The sequence below is a fragment of the Mytilus edulis genome, chromosome 10 (genome assembly GCF_963676685.1).
Source record: "Mytilus edulis chromosome 10, xbMytEdul2.2, whole genome shotgun sequence".
In the NCBI taxonomy this organism is placed as follows: domain Eukaryota; kingdom Metazoa; phylum Mollusca; class Bivalvia; order Mytilida; family Mytilidae; genus Mytilus; species Mytilus edulis.
Genome location: NC_092353.1, coordinates 63,539,978 through 63,557,393, shown reverse-complemented (window position 1 = coordinate 63,557,393; position 17,416 = coordinate 63,539,978). Strand labels below are relative to the sequence as shown.

General features: G+C 34.0%; 1 protein-coding gene across 2 annotated transcripts; it reads right to left on the bottom strand.

Annotated features, from left to right (window-relative positions):
• Positions 1–443: 443 nt before the first annotated feature.
• LOC139491674 (uncharacterized) lies at positions 444–16,201 on the bottom strand. Of its 2 annotated transcripts, none has more exons than XM_071279480.1 (7): positions 16,073–16,201; positions 12,165–12,281; positions 11,026–11,094; positions 10,140–10,169; positions 9,241–9,341; positions 1,153–1,771; positions 444–785 (listed from the first exon to the last, which is right to left on the bottom strand). In XM_071279480.1, exons 1-7 carry the CDS (start codon positions 16,084–16,086, stop codon positions 680–682), a joined length of 1,056 nt encoding a protein of 351 aa, XP_071135581.1. In that variant the 5' UTR covers positions 16,087–16,201; the 3' UTR covers positions 444–679. The 2 variants fall into 2 exon arrangements, with proteins under 2 accessions (XP_071135581.1, XP_071135582.1); XM_071279481.1 differs by lacking the exon at positions 16,073–16,201 and adding an exon at positions 15,289–15,462.
• Positions 16,202–17,416: the final 1,215 nt, after the last annotated feature.

The following is a 17,416-nucleotide window of genomic DNA, read 5'->3' as shown; positions in this document are numbered from 1 at the left end:
CCACACTTTTTATCAAAGCAGGGGTATAAAAACAATATTTTCTTAATTTTGCTCATGATACTGTTCCCTAAAAAAGCGTCTGTCCAAGTTTTGTAAATTTCGATTTTTTTTACAGGTATGTGATTTTGCATTTTGCATTTTTACATGTAACCATGAAATGAACCTAAAATTTTGACACCGACACCGGCGGAATAGAAGGTCGCTTTATATTCTCGACAGAAGTTTCGAACATGTTGGTAGATATAAAAGAACGTTTTCCTTCAAAAAAACATAAAAAAAAACGACAGAAATCCATGACGACTGACAAGTAACCTCAAACAAAATAATATTCATAAGAACCATGACCAGTAAAGGGTCAAAGTAATAAAAGGATACCAATAAGTGCAGTAGAAAGAGGACCATATATAACCAAACCCAATTCATGTAGAAACACACACAAGTACTGAAAATCCAGCCATGAATTTATAATATTTCAAATTTATATAATATATTTAACAAATACATTTATTCATTGACGAATCAAAAATTACAGAAAAAATATTTTTTCTTGTTACTGTCGCTGTTTGAATCTTTTCTTGATATAGTAAAAAGAAAGTTAACTTAAATTATTAGTTATAGTTATCACTGTCTGTTTTCACAAATATCCAACGCATTGTATGTTTGTAAATGAATGCATGGATCAACCTCTAAATGCTGATGAATTGAATCCGTAGAAATTGACTCGTTTTGAATATTTTCCGTTGTCTCTAAGATCTGGTAGCGGTTCCTCGTGGGAGCTGTGATATCTGAAAAATATCAAACAGTCAGTATGTTATGATTTTAATTGTCTTTCTTGGGTTCGATATGCATATGATTAGGTTGCTATATATATAAGTCTATGTTACAATGATGTATAGCGAGAAGATCAAGATAAAAAAAAACAACAGACTAACTATTGAACATATACATATGCAATCAAATTTTTCATATAACATCTCAGATTGAGTGGAGCTATACTGTTTACTCCTGTCTGTTTGTTCGTCCGTCCCATACATTCAGCTGCGGGTATATAATGGTCAAAGGCAATTGATTTAAGTAATGATCATCGGAAGACTGATATTCCCCATACCCCTAAAGTGGTTTACATATGATTTTATGTAGGAATAAAGGTACCTTTGTTGAGTTCCAGCCTTGCCTGACAGCTTTAGTTTGTATAACACTGACGAGTTTTCCCACTCCCCAACACAAGGTTCTGGTATCTCCCGAACAACAGATTCGCTGACTGTCTCTTGGTGTGTTTTGTCGTATTCACATATATTCATTTCTGTTTTCACCGAGTCCATAAATACTCCAATTTTATCTGGAACTGTGGGTCTATGAAATATTCTTTGTGGATGCAGAACTTCCTTTTTATCTGCTATCTCTTGCAATTTGAGTAACGGCAAATAATCTTCTTGCAAATGGTCGTCTGGTTGGTGAAGAGAAGATGGTAGTCTATAGTTGTATATAGAAGACAATACAAAAGGAAAATTCTGATTGAAGTCATCAACTCGAAAACATGAATGTCTGACTTCATTATCATTAATTTCTAGATGGTCATCTTTCGTCGGATCCTCGTGTTGGGTTGTTTTAGAACACTGGGTCCGGTTAATGTTGAATAACTGTATTTCTGTGTTTTCTTTACTGGCTTGATATTTGCCAGGAAGGAGAATTTGGTACCGAGATTTTTCATACAGTTTACCTCTTGTTGTTTCAAGCGAGTTTCTTGTTGCTTCTGACAACCTGTGCTCACCTGTCAAATTCAAATAAATCGAAAAAATTATCAATTAAACACATTAAATTTTCCATCTTAGTAGTATCATTTAAGTCAGACTGGTAGTCTACTCCCTCTACCATAACAAATAGGGTGAATTGTATTGCTAAATATGTTGCTGTATACAAAGTAAGACCCCTTTTTGGCCCCAAAATATATCAGTTTTACAAAATTGTGAACATGTAATCTTTTAGCAAATTACTGGAAAGAAGAATGCTTTTGCTTCATAAACATGGGCTATTTTCGACAAAACAATGCACATATATCGGGTACTAGCATCATTAAGTCATGCTAAATTACTGAAATCTTCACAATTTAAGCATTTTAGTTAAATTTTAGACGGTTTCCGTCTTAAATGAAAGTGGCCGCATTCGTGTTCATTCATACTATTGAAATACAAGTTGTATTTGATGATAATACATAATATATATAAAAGTTAAGGATGAACACGATTGCAGCCACTTTCAATTTTGCCAAAAACCAACTGAAAAGTGACGTTTTTTTGCATATTTGATAGATTTTTCATATTTAAGCTTGAATCGGTGCGTTTTTAATGACTTAATTAGTTTAATAGTACTGCAACTGACATTGAAAAAGACGCTTAGTTAACGAGTTTAATGGTCCGGAATAACACACGGCTGCAAATTGTTTTAAATGATAGAATAATATCTATATTCTAATTTCCGTCGGGTCGTAAAAAGTTTCTATGGTCACATTTTTGTATTTTATCCCTTTAATGGGGTACCCCTCCATTTACGGTTTTGGGTAGTTACCTTAAAATCCAAAAATATATTTTTTGGTTAAATTTCCCGCTATTTTCGTAAATATTTTCTATGCACATATCATCAAGGATCATCGGAATGATGAAGACATAAATATACCATCTCCAAGTAAAACTTTCAAACTTAAAGTTGGCTGTTTTTTAGATAGAAATTTAACGCGTTTTTCTTTGAAAACGAGAAAAAATATGATTCAAAAACAGAATTTGACATTTGAGAAGACACAACATATTATTGCGATACTGCATGCAAATTTTGTTGGGCAAATTCCAAACAATTTTGTCAAAAACTCAAAAATAAAAACATCATTTGTACCTTTTTTAATTACGGAAATTTCCTATCCGTCAATCAGCTCCGCCATTTATTTTTTCATTCACAATCAATTTGATAGTTTCGATGTGATTATGTAGATTTTGTAGGAGAAGTTAATTTATTTTTGAGTGATTTGAATATATATAGTAGTTCTTTCGTGTATTTTCTGTAAATAAGTTATATTTTTGTTAATAAAATTTTGACTTTATATAAAAGTTAACCAAATCCTTCGGATAAGAGGTTTTTCCGGATAATGACTAGTTGACATTGTGTGAAAATACATTGTATGTCAATGTTTAACCTCAGAGCAATTAATATGCATGCAAGTGGTCGGGGGAAAAGTACTATTGAAGTTTCGCAGAGATTTGGTGTGTGACAAGGTAATGCTAAAACCAACTTCTCTTGATATTCTGCTTTCCGTGGGCGAATCATCAGTGATGTTATGAGACTTGCACCAGAAGGCAAAATTGGTGCGTCTTTAAATTAAATTGATTGATTGATTGTTGGTTGCTTAAAGTCCAGTGGCAAATATTACATGCATGTTCAGGACGAGAACAAGCTAACAAGAAAAACAATAGGTAGGTTTTGTCATAATAGAGGCCATTCGGGATGATGATCGGGAAAATTTAGACTGCCACTGGAAAATGATGGGATATTAGATTGGGACAGAAATTTTCCATTGCAACATGCCACCTACGGACCCCTTAAAGAGTTGGTGCAAAGGTTTTTAACGTGCAAAGAACGTGACACTCCCTTTACACGAGGCAGCGGATTTAACGTCCCCATTCTGACCGGACGTGACTGCGAACTTGATACATCCCGCACAGCCAAACGGACGCCCAACTTCGTTTTACTGCCGGTCGGGGGAAGACCAAGTGACCATATTTCGTTTCCCCAGTCACCCTTTGGGAACTTTAAATTAGAAACAACAGAAATCCATATATGTGATCAAACTGATCGACATGTAACCTCACAACCTGACACTTTTATACGATCTCGCGCTCAGTTTCTTCCTTGTAGTTTGGATATGAAAACAGGGGTTTTGTGTATAAGAAAAACCTTTAAAAAAAACCAGAAAACTACGCAAAACTGAGTCCTCTAAACGTGTTAACAGTCTTTTAAGTTGTGCTTATTAATGTGAGTAATCATTTATCCATGCATAACCAAGTACTTATTGAAGTCAACACCTGTGCAATTAAGTAAAACAGTCACTGAAAAAATAGAATTTGAACTTGCTGTCAGTTCATTAATAACGATTGTTAGTGATGTGATTTGTTTTTCCATAAGAAAAAGCCTTTCCCATGTAGCACATCCTCTATACATACCGATCAATTTTACCCAAGATTGTCTCTGATGCTTACCAAACTGCCAAACTCCAGAACTAACTAGATATTGTGACACCTTACAATTCGGACACAGTGGGGCCAAGGGATATGAATTATAGAGTTTAGCTCTGAACTCAATTTAGGGGATGCCATATCTGCTGCAGGAAAATTGAAGTCTATATTAAGATTTTCAGAATTACACCAAGGTGTGTCTGAAAATATCAAGGATACATTAAAAGAAGAATAATTACTTCATCCTGCCACCAGTGGTCTTATGAGCTATGTCCTCGTTTTGGTATTTCTATGGAAATGATACCCGCATAGCTTGTTAATAGATACAAATGTGTAGGAAGATGTGGTATGCATGAGTGCCAATGATACAACACACAATCCAAGTCACAATTTATAAAAGTAAACCATTATAGGTCACGGTCCGGTCTTCTTCTTCTTCTTCTTTAGGTTTCTAGCGATCCTTCAATTATTGAAGATTATTCGCCGGGCGTCGACTATAAAATTTATAATTTACACTAATTTAGCAACAAAAAATCAAAAATAACAAAATCAAAAAATCAACATAACGTATGTACATTTGAAAAAATAAATTGTGATAAAACTATATACATTTGATAACAGAATAGTTAGGGATAGAATATGGGGATGAGAGCAGATTCTGAGATCATACTCTTGAATCCCTCTACTGTACTGCATGATACTATTTGTTGTGGCAGATGATTCCAATTTATAACTGTTCGTGGATAAAATGAATATTTATAACTGTCTTTAGATGTTTGTATTTGCCTAAATGAGTGTGGATTGCTATGTCTGGTTCTATTGTCAAGTGGGATCAAAAGATTATGTGTAGGAACTGCAACAATTTCATGAATAATTTTGTAAAAGAAAACAAGTCTGTATCGTAAACGCCTAATTTCGAGTGGGTACCAATTTAGGTCTGTCATCATTTCAGTAACTGAGCTGGTGTTATGGAAGCGGTTGCATGAGAAGCGTGCTGCTCTTCTCTGAACCTTTTCAATTTGTAGAGTTTGTTGTTTTTGATGTGGGTCCCAAATTGTTGAGCAGTACTCTAATTTTGGTCGGACAAGAGCTTTATATGCATGAGCTTTAACTTTCGGTGATGCTATTTTTAGGTTTCTACGAATAAATCAAAGCGACTGGTTTGCTTTTGATGTCATGTTATCTATATGTTTGTCCCATTTTAAATTTGATTGAAGAGTTAGGCCTAAATATTTTGTAGAGTCAACTTTTTCTAAAGAGTGATTGTGTAATTTATAGGTAAAGTCTAAAGGTTTGCGTTTTTGGGTTACACTGAGAATGTTGCACTTATCAGGGTGAAAATGCATGAGCCAGTCCTGCTCCCACCTGCCGGCCGCTTCTAAGTCAGACTGTAATTTAAATGTGTCATCTGTTTTTTTAATTTCCCTATAAATAATGCTGTCATCTGCAAACAATCTTAATGTACTGTGTTCAATATATTCTGCCAAATCATTAATGAAGATTAAAAATAAAATTGGACCAAGCACTGTGCCTTGAGGTACCCCAGATGTTACAGGAATTTTATTTGATGTTTCACCTTCAAGGACTACTGAGAGCAACACAGAGCCTAGGTTCAAAAGTTCATTTGATAGTAAATCGATGAAAAATAACACAAAGGCGCTTCTGAACCGTATATTGTCCCTAAAGATAACAAAAATTCGTAAATGTATAATAAAATTGAGAATGGAAATGGGGAATGTGTCTAAGAGACAACAACCCGACCAAATAAAAAACAACAGCAGAGGGTCACCAACAGGTCTTCAATGTAGCGAGAAATTCCCGCACCCGGAGGCGTCCTTCAGCTGTCCCCTAAACAAATATATACTAGTACAGTGATAATGAACGCCATACTAATTTCCAAATTGTACACAAGAAACTAAAATTAAAATAATACAAGACTAACAAAGGCCAGAGGCTCCTGACTTGGGACAGGCGCAAAAATGCGGCGGGGTTAAACATGTTTGTGAGATCTCAACCCACTCTCTATACCTCTAACCAATGTAGAAAAGTAAACGCATAACAATACGCACATTAAAATTCAGTTCAAGAGAAGTCCGAGTCTGATGTCAGAAGATGTAACCAAAGAAAATAAACAAAATGACAATAATACATAAATAACAACAGACTACTAGCAGTTAACTGACATGCCAGCTCCAGACTTCAATTAAACTGACTGAAAGATTATGATTTCATCATATGAACATCAGGCACAATCCTTCCCGTTAGGGGTTTAGTATCATACCATCATAACATATATGAGAAGAACATAACCCGTGTCATGCCAACAACTGTTTTTAGAATAAATGTGTTAGTTCCGATGCAAAGACCTTATCAGTGACTCAATATTAACGCCAACATATGCAATCTTTAATGACTTGACAACAGTATCGTAATTATATCCCTTCTTAATAAGTCTATTCAAAGGTTTTGTAAGTTTCTGAGGTGAATACTGACACCTTTGTGCTTTATAAAGAATATTTCCATAAAAAAATGGATGTGAAATACCTGAACGTATTAGAAGTCTGCATGTTGAGCTATATTTACGAATGATGTCTTTATACCGATGATAAAATTTCGTAAATGTTTTGACTAGTTTGTGATATCGAAAACCCTGGTGTAATAATTTTTCAGTAATACATAAATTTCTCTCGTTAAAATCTAAAACATTGTTACATACACGAGCGAATCGTACAAGTTGAGATATATAAACACCGTAAGATGGTGACAAGGGAACGTCACCATCTAAAAACGGATAATTAACGATAGGAAATGAAAAATCATCCCTTTTATCATAAATTTTAGTATTCAGCTTTCCATTAGTGATATAGATATCAAGATCGAGAAAAGGACAGTGGTCATTGTTAGTATTAGCTTTATTTAAAGTAAGTTCAACAGGATAAATTTCATTAATATACATACTGAAGTCGTCATTATTGAGAGCCAAAATATCATCCAAATATCTAAAAGTATTATTAAATTTGTTTATCAGATGTTGTTTCGATGGGTCTTTGCTTATTTTTGTCATAAATTGTAACTCATAACAATACAAAAATAGGTCCGCAATAAGTGGTGCACAGTAAGTCTCCATTGGAATTCCGATAAACTGACGATATACGGAATCCCCAAAGCGAACAAAAATGTTATCTAGTAAAAATTCAAGGGCATATATAGTATCAAAGCATGTCCAATTAACATAGTTTTTTGTTTATTGCTACTAATTACAAAATCAATCGTTTCTGTAGCAACATTCGCCCCTTTACATTTGGGACTGGCAGTGCAGATACATCATGCATATGCATATGGGAATATGGGTCACGAACATTGATCGAAACTTTGTACTCGCATTTCTTTTGTGTTTCCTATGCAAAGGGAAGACTATATCTGACGAGTTTGACCAAATCATGACGGTATTTACGCTCCAGATAGCATTTGTACTAAAAAAAACTGTGTTTGCTTTGAACAAACTCTGTCCTGCGCCGAACTTGTTCTTATAAAAAAGGGAAGTGTCTTGTAATGCTAATACGCGTACTGAATCCGCATATGATGACTAAGAGATTGATTCATGTCCATATTTTATGAATCCTTGAGCTATTGTGTGTCGCTTTTAAAAGTTATATAAGGATCATGACTGAATTTGAATTACAACATTAGAAAATTGGCATTGCATTGTATAATTTTTCATTCTTCCCTTAAAAAATCAATGAGTTAACTTTTTTACCAGGATTATCCTACTAAAAAAATGTTCATGCACCAAACTGACTTTGTTTTACACTCAATTTATTTTTAAACCTCGCATTCGCCTCGGGTGACTATAGTATATTTTGTGTTATTACTGCTCTGTCCAGACTTTGCAAATACACAATATGTATTTAGTTGTATTTATCTATAACTAGATACTAATTTTCACAAAAAACACAACCTTTAAGATGCAAAATTAAAAACACTGTTTCAGCCTTGAATTTAGTTTTTTTCAAAGATAGAAAAAATATTGAAATAATTTGATAAACTGGTGTTTTGTACTTTAGAAAATAATTCTGTAATATACAATAGTGAAACACTATACACAATATGAAAGTTTATGGATGTGAAAAGGTCAAGGCCACTTCTTCTTTTGCTATGTCTTAAATGGAAAAAAATCAGAAGGTTCCAAATCAACGCCATTTTGTGATGGCAGCTCTTCATATAATTAGTCAAATTTGTCGTTTTAACATCGTTTATAGCATATGCTTATGATTGAATCGTTTTTGTAGAATTCTATTGAATAAATATCAGAATATTTCTCCTTTTTGTTCTTGTGTTTGAAATATTGATATTTTTAGGTCTGACCTTTGACCTCAATTTCACAAAATTGTGACCACTCTGGATTTTTACGACCCAACTTTTCTTATTGTACACGTTGTCCTCTTTCCATCGATATATAATTTAGGTGTGTGTTCTTCCGGACCATTAAAGTTTTAAAAAGTGAACTCTGGTTGCAGTACTGTAAATCTTTCACACAAACTAATTGAATCAATTTGAAATAGACACTTAAAAGTGTTTAAAAAATGTCCAAAATCTGTCGTTAGATGAACCTGAAATTTGAGGTCAAAATCAGCCCTTACCGGACCTACTCCTTTGAAAACTGTTAGTCCAACAGCCTAGTAATGGACTTCCTATATTATGTATATACCTATATTTAGGCAGTGTACACGGTCATGACTGATAGTTTATTACGTCTCTTCACTTTTAAATCCGTTGGAAGTGTACTGATTGATAATTTAATCTGTGAAACATTTTTTATTTATTAGCTGTTATTGGCTTTGAACTAGCATTCAGTAATCGACTAACTGCGAGTATATCAGTTCTATGTAGCTTTTGTGTTTATGTATTTTGTTTTTGGATTTCATTTCCAACTGATTGTAATTTGTTGTTGTTTTTTCGGTGCTGTTACACTACTGTACCATGTTAGGGTTTTTAGTGCTAATCAAGGATTGTACAATACCTAGTCTATCCTGTCTGCTCGGATCATTCTTGGGAAACATCTCCAAATGTTCACCACGTTCTACACGTCTTGTTGGTGCTGGTAAATTCTTCATCCGACTTCTAAAAATAGGATAGATTTTTTTATTTAGTTTGTATTTATCTCAAATGCATTATTGTATTGTTAGTTTAGACAGAAATGTACCCAGTGTCTTGCAATGTCAATTCAGCATGACCTGCAGTAAAGGTATAAGTTGTGGTTGCTATGGCGATATAAAGTGCAAGGAACATTGTTTTTAAATACACCTTTAATCAGATTTTTTTTCTTTAGAAAATCTAAATTTTAATTTATTTGACAACATTTTACCAAGTAAATGATAGTTGTGTAGATCTTAAGTTTCCGCACAGAAACTGTGATAAGTAAAAATCAAGACAGTTATGGATATTGAGCCTAGTATGGTGTATGGATATTGAGCCTAGTATGGTGTATGGATATTGAGCCTAGTATGGTGTATGGATATTGAGCCTAGTATGGTGTATGGATATTGAGCCTAGTATGGTGTTGAGCCTAGTATGGTGTATGGATATTGAGCCTAGTATGGTGTATGGATATTGAGCCTAGTATGGTGTATGGATATTGAGCCTAGTATGGTGTATGGATATTGAGCCTAGTATGGTGTATGTACATAGATAAAGAATAAACAAATAGACCTTAAATTCTTGTGTTTATTGGTGAGCTTTTCGGTGAGACATTTATGTATAATGAGATCTAGTTTTTGACGCATTCAGTTACATAGCTGCTTAGCCAACACGGGTTCTCAATAAGGTCGTATTTTTGGAAAAACGCAATGTAATAATAGATCACCAATCACCCATTCCATGCACTTTTAAAAATCAATAACAAAATAACAATAGTCTTACCTCATATCAACTTCGAATGGTTTTGGATAGCTGAAAAACAATAGTATTTTTTAAGTACAATGCTTCATCATGATCTTGTAAATCATATATATCAGTCGCATAAATCACAATATATATCAGTCACATAAATCACAATATAGGTCAGTCACATAAATCACAATATAGGTCAGTCACATAAATCACAATATAGGTCAGTCACATAAATCACAATATATATCAGTCACATAAATCACAATAAAGGTCAGTCACATAAATCACAATATAGGTCAGTCACATAAATCACAATATAGGTCAGTCACATAAATCACAATATATATCAGTCACATAAATCACAATAAAGGTCAGTCACATAAATCACAATATAGGTTTCTAAGAAACTGTATTGCAATCAGTCGCTCCCGATGAATGGGCTTATCTTGCTCCTGTAAGTTCTGGTTCACGTCAAACAAATACGAAATTCAGGTGATTTAATCTTCAATCTAAATATTTGAAATTTCAAATAATTGTAGTAGATAGAAACAGCAATTTTTTTTTTCAATGTTTTACTAACGAACTACACAGAACTATGACTAAAACACGCAACGAACATACGGAAAGAATTATCGACGAACGGTACACAGCTAACTGGATTCGCTTGCAAGTTAACTTGATATCCACTGGGTCTGATTATTAAAGCTGAATGTGAACGATTCGTTCACATTCAGCTTAATATACATTTAACACTTTAAATTGTACATTAATCCAAGTATACAAAATTAAACAATAACTATAACCATATTAATATTATTTGCTTTATTCATATTAATATTATTTTCTAAATTGCCTTTTGTGTATGTTTCTAGTAGTATAAGTAGTAGATGTGGCAGACACAATAATATATACTTACGCAAATCCTTTTAAACTCTTCACTTCATGTTCTACGGGAAGTTCATGGCAAGCAGCAAAGTTTGAGCGACTGTAAAAAAAGCAGCAAGACTTCAAAATGTAGATGTATGAATATATATAATTCGTTCGTCTAAATAGTAATAAGAAGCTGCGGCATGAGTGTCAGTGAGACAAATTGAATTCTCCATCCAAGTCACAATACATGATTTTCAAGTCGGAGATAACGATACATTTTATTTTATTAACTTAAATTTTAGGTGACATACTCAAAGGCCAGTGTATTCTTTGTAGAAAGAGAGTAGACTACTGAACAAGAAGTTCATAAGAGCCTGAGTTGCCTATACCTAGCTTTTGAAAATAATGTTTACTAGTGCATTTATTGCAATCCGGTTTTTTTTTGTAGATGATCTATTGCTGATCATTTGTGCATTGTACAGTTTGTACCTATCTATTATAATTTTAGATGCAATTCAAAAAAATCAATAAATCGTTCAAATCGTAAAGGACACCACCCCCTTACTGAGCCTTAATGGCCTGTTTGTAAGTCTATATCTGATCAGTTTTAAATTACCATTAACATATTCTACATATCTTAGATAAATAATAAGCGATATAGTACTACGAAAATGGTCAACGATAAATGGTCAAAAATCGTCATTTCATGGCAGTAACATTAATTAACTTAATCAAAGCCATCTGATAATCAATGAAAATTGCAAAATAGGTGGATTTTGACATTCTGAGTCAAATGTCCTCTTATATAAATTATAGCGAGATATAAAATGTGCTGGAAAAATCCAACTTAACTTGTTAATCAGAGATTTCATGTGAATGAAGTGTACATAAAAATTTCATGTTAATGTAGTGTTAATCAGATATTTTATGTGAATGTAGTGTTAATAAGAGATTTCATGTGAATGTAGTGTTAATCAGAGATTTCATGTGAATGTAATGTTAATTAGAGATGTCATGTGAATGTAGTGTTAATACGAGTTTTCATGTTAATATAGTGTTTAATCAGAGATTTCATGTGAATGGAGTGTCAATCAGAACTTGTAGTATTTTTTTCTTTTATTACTGTACTCCTGGAATCCACCCTGATCAGTATATCTACGCGCAATATTAAATGATTTTACTTACAATTTAGAGTATCCATCAGTAGTTCTGTAATTCCTTCCGTGTTCTATGTCATCTTGTTCGCCCCACCGAGGACAGGGACGATCTGGTGGCGAGTACTCTGTTGCCGGTCTCATTTTGCTTATTGAATTTAAACAGAATTTTAAAAGTAGAAGTCAATAAAAGCATAGAAGTAAAATGACATAGACAATAACTGTTTAGTGTCTTTAAATATCAGCTGTATTTGTACGAGGCTAGGAGACAAGGTGTATGCGAGCTTTTAGCGAGCTACTACACCTGTTTCGAGCCGAGTACAAATACAGCTGATATTTAAAGACACTAAACAGTTATTGTCTTTATCCTGCAATTAATTATGTATATTGTTTGTGTTTTGAAAGACACAAAAACTAACATATTAAGCATTTTTTTTCGATTTGTAATCCCTTGAGGCCCGCGTAGTAATATCAAAATCACACATTACGCTGAAGACGGGTTCGCAAAAAGAATCTCGAATGGTCAACAATAATACATCGCTCAAGGTGAATAATTATCAATTTTAACATAACAACTAATTTCAACAGTTAAAACAAATAACAAAACATTGTCAAATTTGAGACAGAAGTGTACGAGTTGTCTACGCTTCAGACTTCAGGTTATGTTTTTTTTTCTGGACAAACTTTTTTTTTGCCCGTGGCGAAAAACAATCTATTTTTTTCGCGACAAGTCGAAAACATTTTTTTTCTTTCAATTTTAGCATTACATATAGTGGCAGCTGAGGGTGAAACAAACAATTTTTTTTTCTCAGAATCAAAAACATTTATTTTTTTCTCCAAAAACTGGAAACAAACTTTTTTTCCAAAAAAAAACATAGACCCCCCCCACGAAAATCAAATGGTTGCTGCCTAACACAATCATACACATTCAAGTTTTGAAATCGACAATTGTCATCGTCATTGGAATGCAACTGGAATACACATTCTGAGGTCACACAGGTTCAAACAATACTCAGTCCGGCAGTGGGCGGAGCTTTAAAGCGATATCTGTATATATACAGCATAGCGATATCTGTATACAGATACAGCATAGCGATATCTGTAGGGCTGTATCTGTATAGTAGGACACCCAATTGCAGGATAAATACATACATCCATGATAGAAGTAAATAATTATAGCGACCAAATCTGAATGTCGGCTTAGTTGAAGCAAATTTTCAAGTAGTCAGTGCATTGAAATTAGAATATTCGTACAATACTTCCATTCGAACTAGTTCATAACATGTCTATTCCGTCGTATTAGTGATAATTAGAAGTAGCAGGTTTTTCCCGAATCCGTCTACATTTTGTTGTATTTTAAATATATCATCTGATAACAGATTATGTTTCGTGTCTCATCAATTGACCAGAAAGTATAATTTTTAACCAAAACATCTTCATTTACTCTATTCAAAACCCCAGAAAACTTCCGTGATTGTGACTTTGCGAAGGTGTTAAGGAAAGTTCAGTGATTGTGACTTTGCGAAGGTGTTTAGGAAAGTTCAGTGATTGTGACTTTGCGAAGGTGTTTATAGGAAAGTTCAGTGATTGTGACTTTGCGAAGGTGTCTAGGAAAGTTCAGTGATTGTGACTTTGCGAAGGTGTTTATAGGAAAGTTCAGTGATTGTGACTTTGCGAAGGTGTCTAGGAAAGTTCAGTGATTGTGACTTTGCGAAGGTGTTTAGGAAAGTTCAGCGATTGTGACTTTGCGAAGGTGTTTAGGAAAGTTCAGCGATTGTGACTTTGCGAAGGTGTTTGGGAAAGTTCAGTGATTGTGACTTTGCGAAGGTGTTTAGGAGAGTTCAGTGATTGTGACTTTGCGAAGGTGTTTAGGAAAGTTCAGTGATTGTGACTTTGCGAAGGTGTTTAGGAAAGTTCAGTGATTGTGACTTTGCGAAGGTGTTTAGGAAAGTTCAGTGATTGTGACTTTGCGAAGGTGTTAAGGAAAGTTCAGTGATTGTGACTTTGCGAAGGTGTTTAGGAAAGTTCAGTGATTGTGACTTTGCGAAGGTGTTTAGGAAAGTTCAGTGATTGTGACTTTGCGAAGGTGTTTAGGAAAGTTCAGTGATTGTGACTTTGCGAAGGTGTTCAGGAAAGTTCAGTGATTGTGACTTTGCGAAGGTGTTAAGGAAAGTTCAGTGATTGTGACTTTGCGAAGGTGTTTAGGAAAGTTCAGTGATTGTGACTTTGCGAAGTTGTTTAGGAAAGTTCAGTGATTGTGACTTTGCGAAGGTGTTAAGGAAAGTTCAGTGATTGTGACTTTGCGAGGGTGTTCAGGAAAGTTCAGTGTTGTGATTATCTGTCTCTGACCAAATTAAGCATTTAGTGACTTCGTTTTAAACACCAAATTATTTCTAATTTCGTTCATCGTGTATTGTTGATCATTTGTTTAGATACTTACCTCATCACCAAAAATTTCAACAAACCCGCAGATTTACCAAAAAATAAAAATGTGATATTCTATGATAAAAACACCCATTCATTTACAACTTTTAACAAACAGATAACCATTGTTTTGAGAGCCTCTTAAATTTTGAAAATTATTAAAAATTAGGGAATGTACACTTATTTATCTCTCTCATGCAAAGCTCTGATTCCTTGCCCGGCTTTAGATATTACTTTTCGTTCCCTTTTTGTTTATAGCTCTTCATATCTTTAATACGCTTTGGATTTTCAGATATGTTGGCATCGAGCACCACGTATTAAGAGACATTTATTGTCGAAATGCGCATCTGATGCAGAAAAATAAAACAATTTCAAGTTTTGGCACAGTTTGTTCTGATTTACAAATACAAGAAGTTCTTAACTCTAAATTTAATCTTTACAAACAATCGTTAACAATGCAATAAAAGGGTCCAGAGTTTAATCTTTTGACATATCATATTTTTTTGGGATGTTATTTGTTTGTTGAACATATGCACATTTTAGTATGCCTTGACCGACCCATATACTATTCTAATAAATATAGGTAAACGGACAGAAAGTCAGAGGACAAAAAGTCATAGGACATAAAGTCACAAATTTGGTAGGACAAAAAGTCACAATCAATTGTGTGATTTTGAGTGATTGGACTAAAAAAAAATCACAAGAAGTGCATATCTGTTAAACAGACTTACTTTGTAAGTTACTGAGCTTTTTATGGTTTTTCACTGTTCATATCTAGTAATTAATTAGTTCGTACAAAATTCGGAATTTTAGTGAGTGCTCTTCAATTCTGCATTTGATTTGGCCTATCAGCTATTTTGATTCCAGCGCCAATGATGAGTCTTATGTAGACAAAGTTATAAGCCAGAATCTTTTAAGAGTAATATAGTACTTTCAGTTGAAAGTTCACGACGAGGCTGCAGTCCTTTGCGTCAAACTGTAAATTTAAAATGGAAAAATAAAATTAATGATACCAGACGTCCATAACTAGAGCCATAGCAAAGGACTTATTATAACCGATAACAATGCTTTGTTTATAACAACATATGTATGACATGACCTTTGTTTATGATTAGTTATAACTTATGTGTTTTATTGTCAAATTTCATTTTTTTAATACTTATTATGATTTTTATTTGTTGTTAATACCAAGTTAGGTTGATAATAAACAATGAACTGGTAATTTTATATCTTTATAAATTCCAGATATGGATTCTGAATTCAATTGTCGTTTGTCTGGAAAAGGGAACCAAGTTAAAGTACACAAGAGACATCAAATTATCTTTAGATGTTGACGTTACAAACGATCCTACTTATTTTACTAATTTCATATGTGAAAACTGTCGGTGTAAATTACATAGATGGTGAAAAGCCAAAAATAAGAATAAGAAAGCCAGAATCACCATTGAACTTATGGACATTGGTAGAGTCTAAATAGAACTTCCAGGATAAAAGTAAATTGATGTGTTCACATACCTTTCGAACGTCATCTCATGGCTGTAACAGTGACATTGTAACCAGGACTGAACGTTACCCACAGCAACACTATAGTGACGTATGACATTAGTGTGATAATGCTCGTCTAAACATCAACCCAACAATGTTAGATCTGTAAATTTGCTTTCGCAAATTTTTGGTTCTTCCCTCGCCGGGATTCGAACCCATGCTACTGTGATATCGTGACACCAAATCGCCTGCACTGCAGCCGTCCCGCTAGACCACACGACCACCTGGGCTGGCGATTTGGTGTCACGATATCACAGTAGCATGGGTTCGAATCCCGGCGAGGGAAGAACCAAAAATTTGCGAAAGCAAATTTACAGATCTAACATTGTTGGGTTGATGTTTAGACGAGTTGTATATACATTATGTACACAGCCATGTATCACCATCATTGATGGCGATCCGATGGATACATCTGTTGTAGAGTTGTCACTGACTCAGACGAACTTATATATATATATATATATTTATATATTACATTAATTTGTAGGATCCTTTACTATAGATAATTTAGCTGATCTGTAACAATAACATCTTCATGCCTTATATATCATGTACTGTAGTACGCCGCTAGATTAAAACTGACCAGGAAAGGTAACACACGGCCAGCGAAAGCTCTTTTTTTGAGAGCCCAGGTGGTCGTGTGGTCTAGCGGGACGGCTGCAGTGCAGGCGATTTGGTGTCACGATATCACAGTAGCATGGGTTCGAATCCCGGCGAGGGAAGAACCAAAAATTTGCGAAAGCAAATTTACAGATCTAACATTGTTGGGTTGATGTTTAGACGAGTTGTATATACATTATGTACACAGCCATGTATCACCATCATTGATGGCGATCCGATGGATACATCTGTTGTAGAGTTGTCACTGACTCAGACGTACTTATATAATATATATAGAATCAGATATATATATATAAGTTAAAATTTAGATTTAAAACAATTAAATTATATTTCAAGAACTCATATATATATATATTTTTGTCAAATGCGTTTTGTTTAAACCTGTTAGTCAAATGCGTTTTGTTTAAATATACTTTTTTCACTATTTGGTCTTTTGGAAAATGTTGTTTGTGCTGTCTTTAGACCCTTCTACTGTCACGGAATAGAAGTTCCTTCATAATATAACTTCTAAAAGGAAAAAATATTCTGGAATATTATTTCCACAGGAAGAAATATTACAGTATAAGTTCCTAACGGAATAAATGGTATAGAATACTTCCAATTACAGTTTCGATGCCTAACATCAACGAAGAGACATATATTGTCGAAATCTAGATCTGGTGTACACAAAAATATTGACACCTTGTGTTTGTG

What these genes read in the sequence shown, in the direction of transcription:
- LOC139491674 (XM_071279480.1), bottom strand. An exon ending in ACTGATGGATACTCTAAATT is followed by an intron (nt 11,095 to 12,164) that starts GTAAGTAAAATC and finishes CTTTTTTTACAG; the next exon opens with TCGCTCAAACTTTGCTGCTT. An exon ending in GAGCAGACAGGATAGACTAG is followed by an intron (nt 1,772 to 9,240) that starts GTATTGTACAAT and finishes TGAATTTGACAG; the next exon opens with GTGAGCACAGGTTGTCAGAA.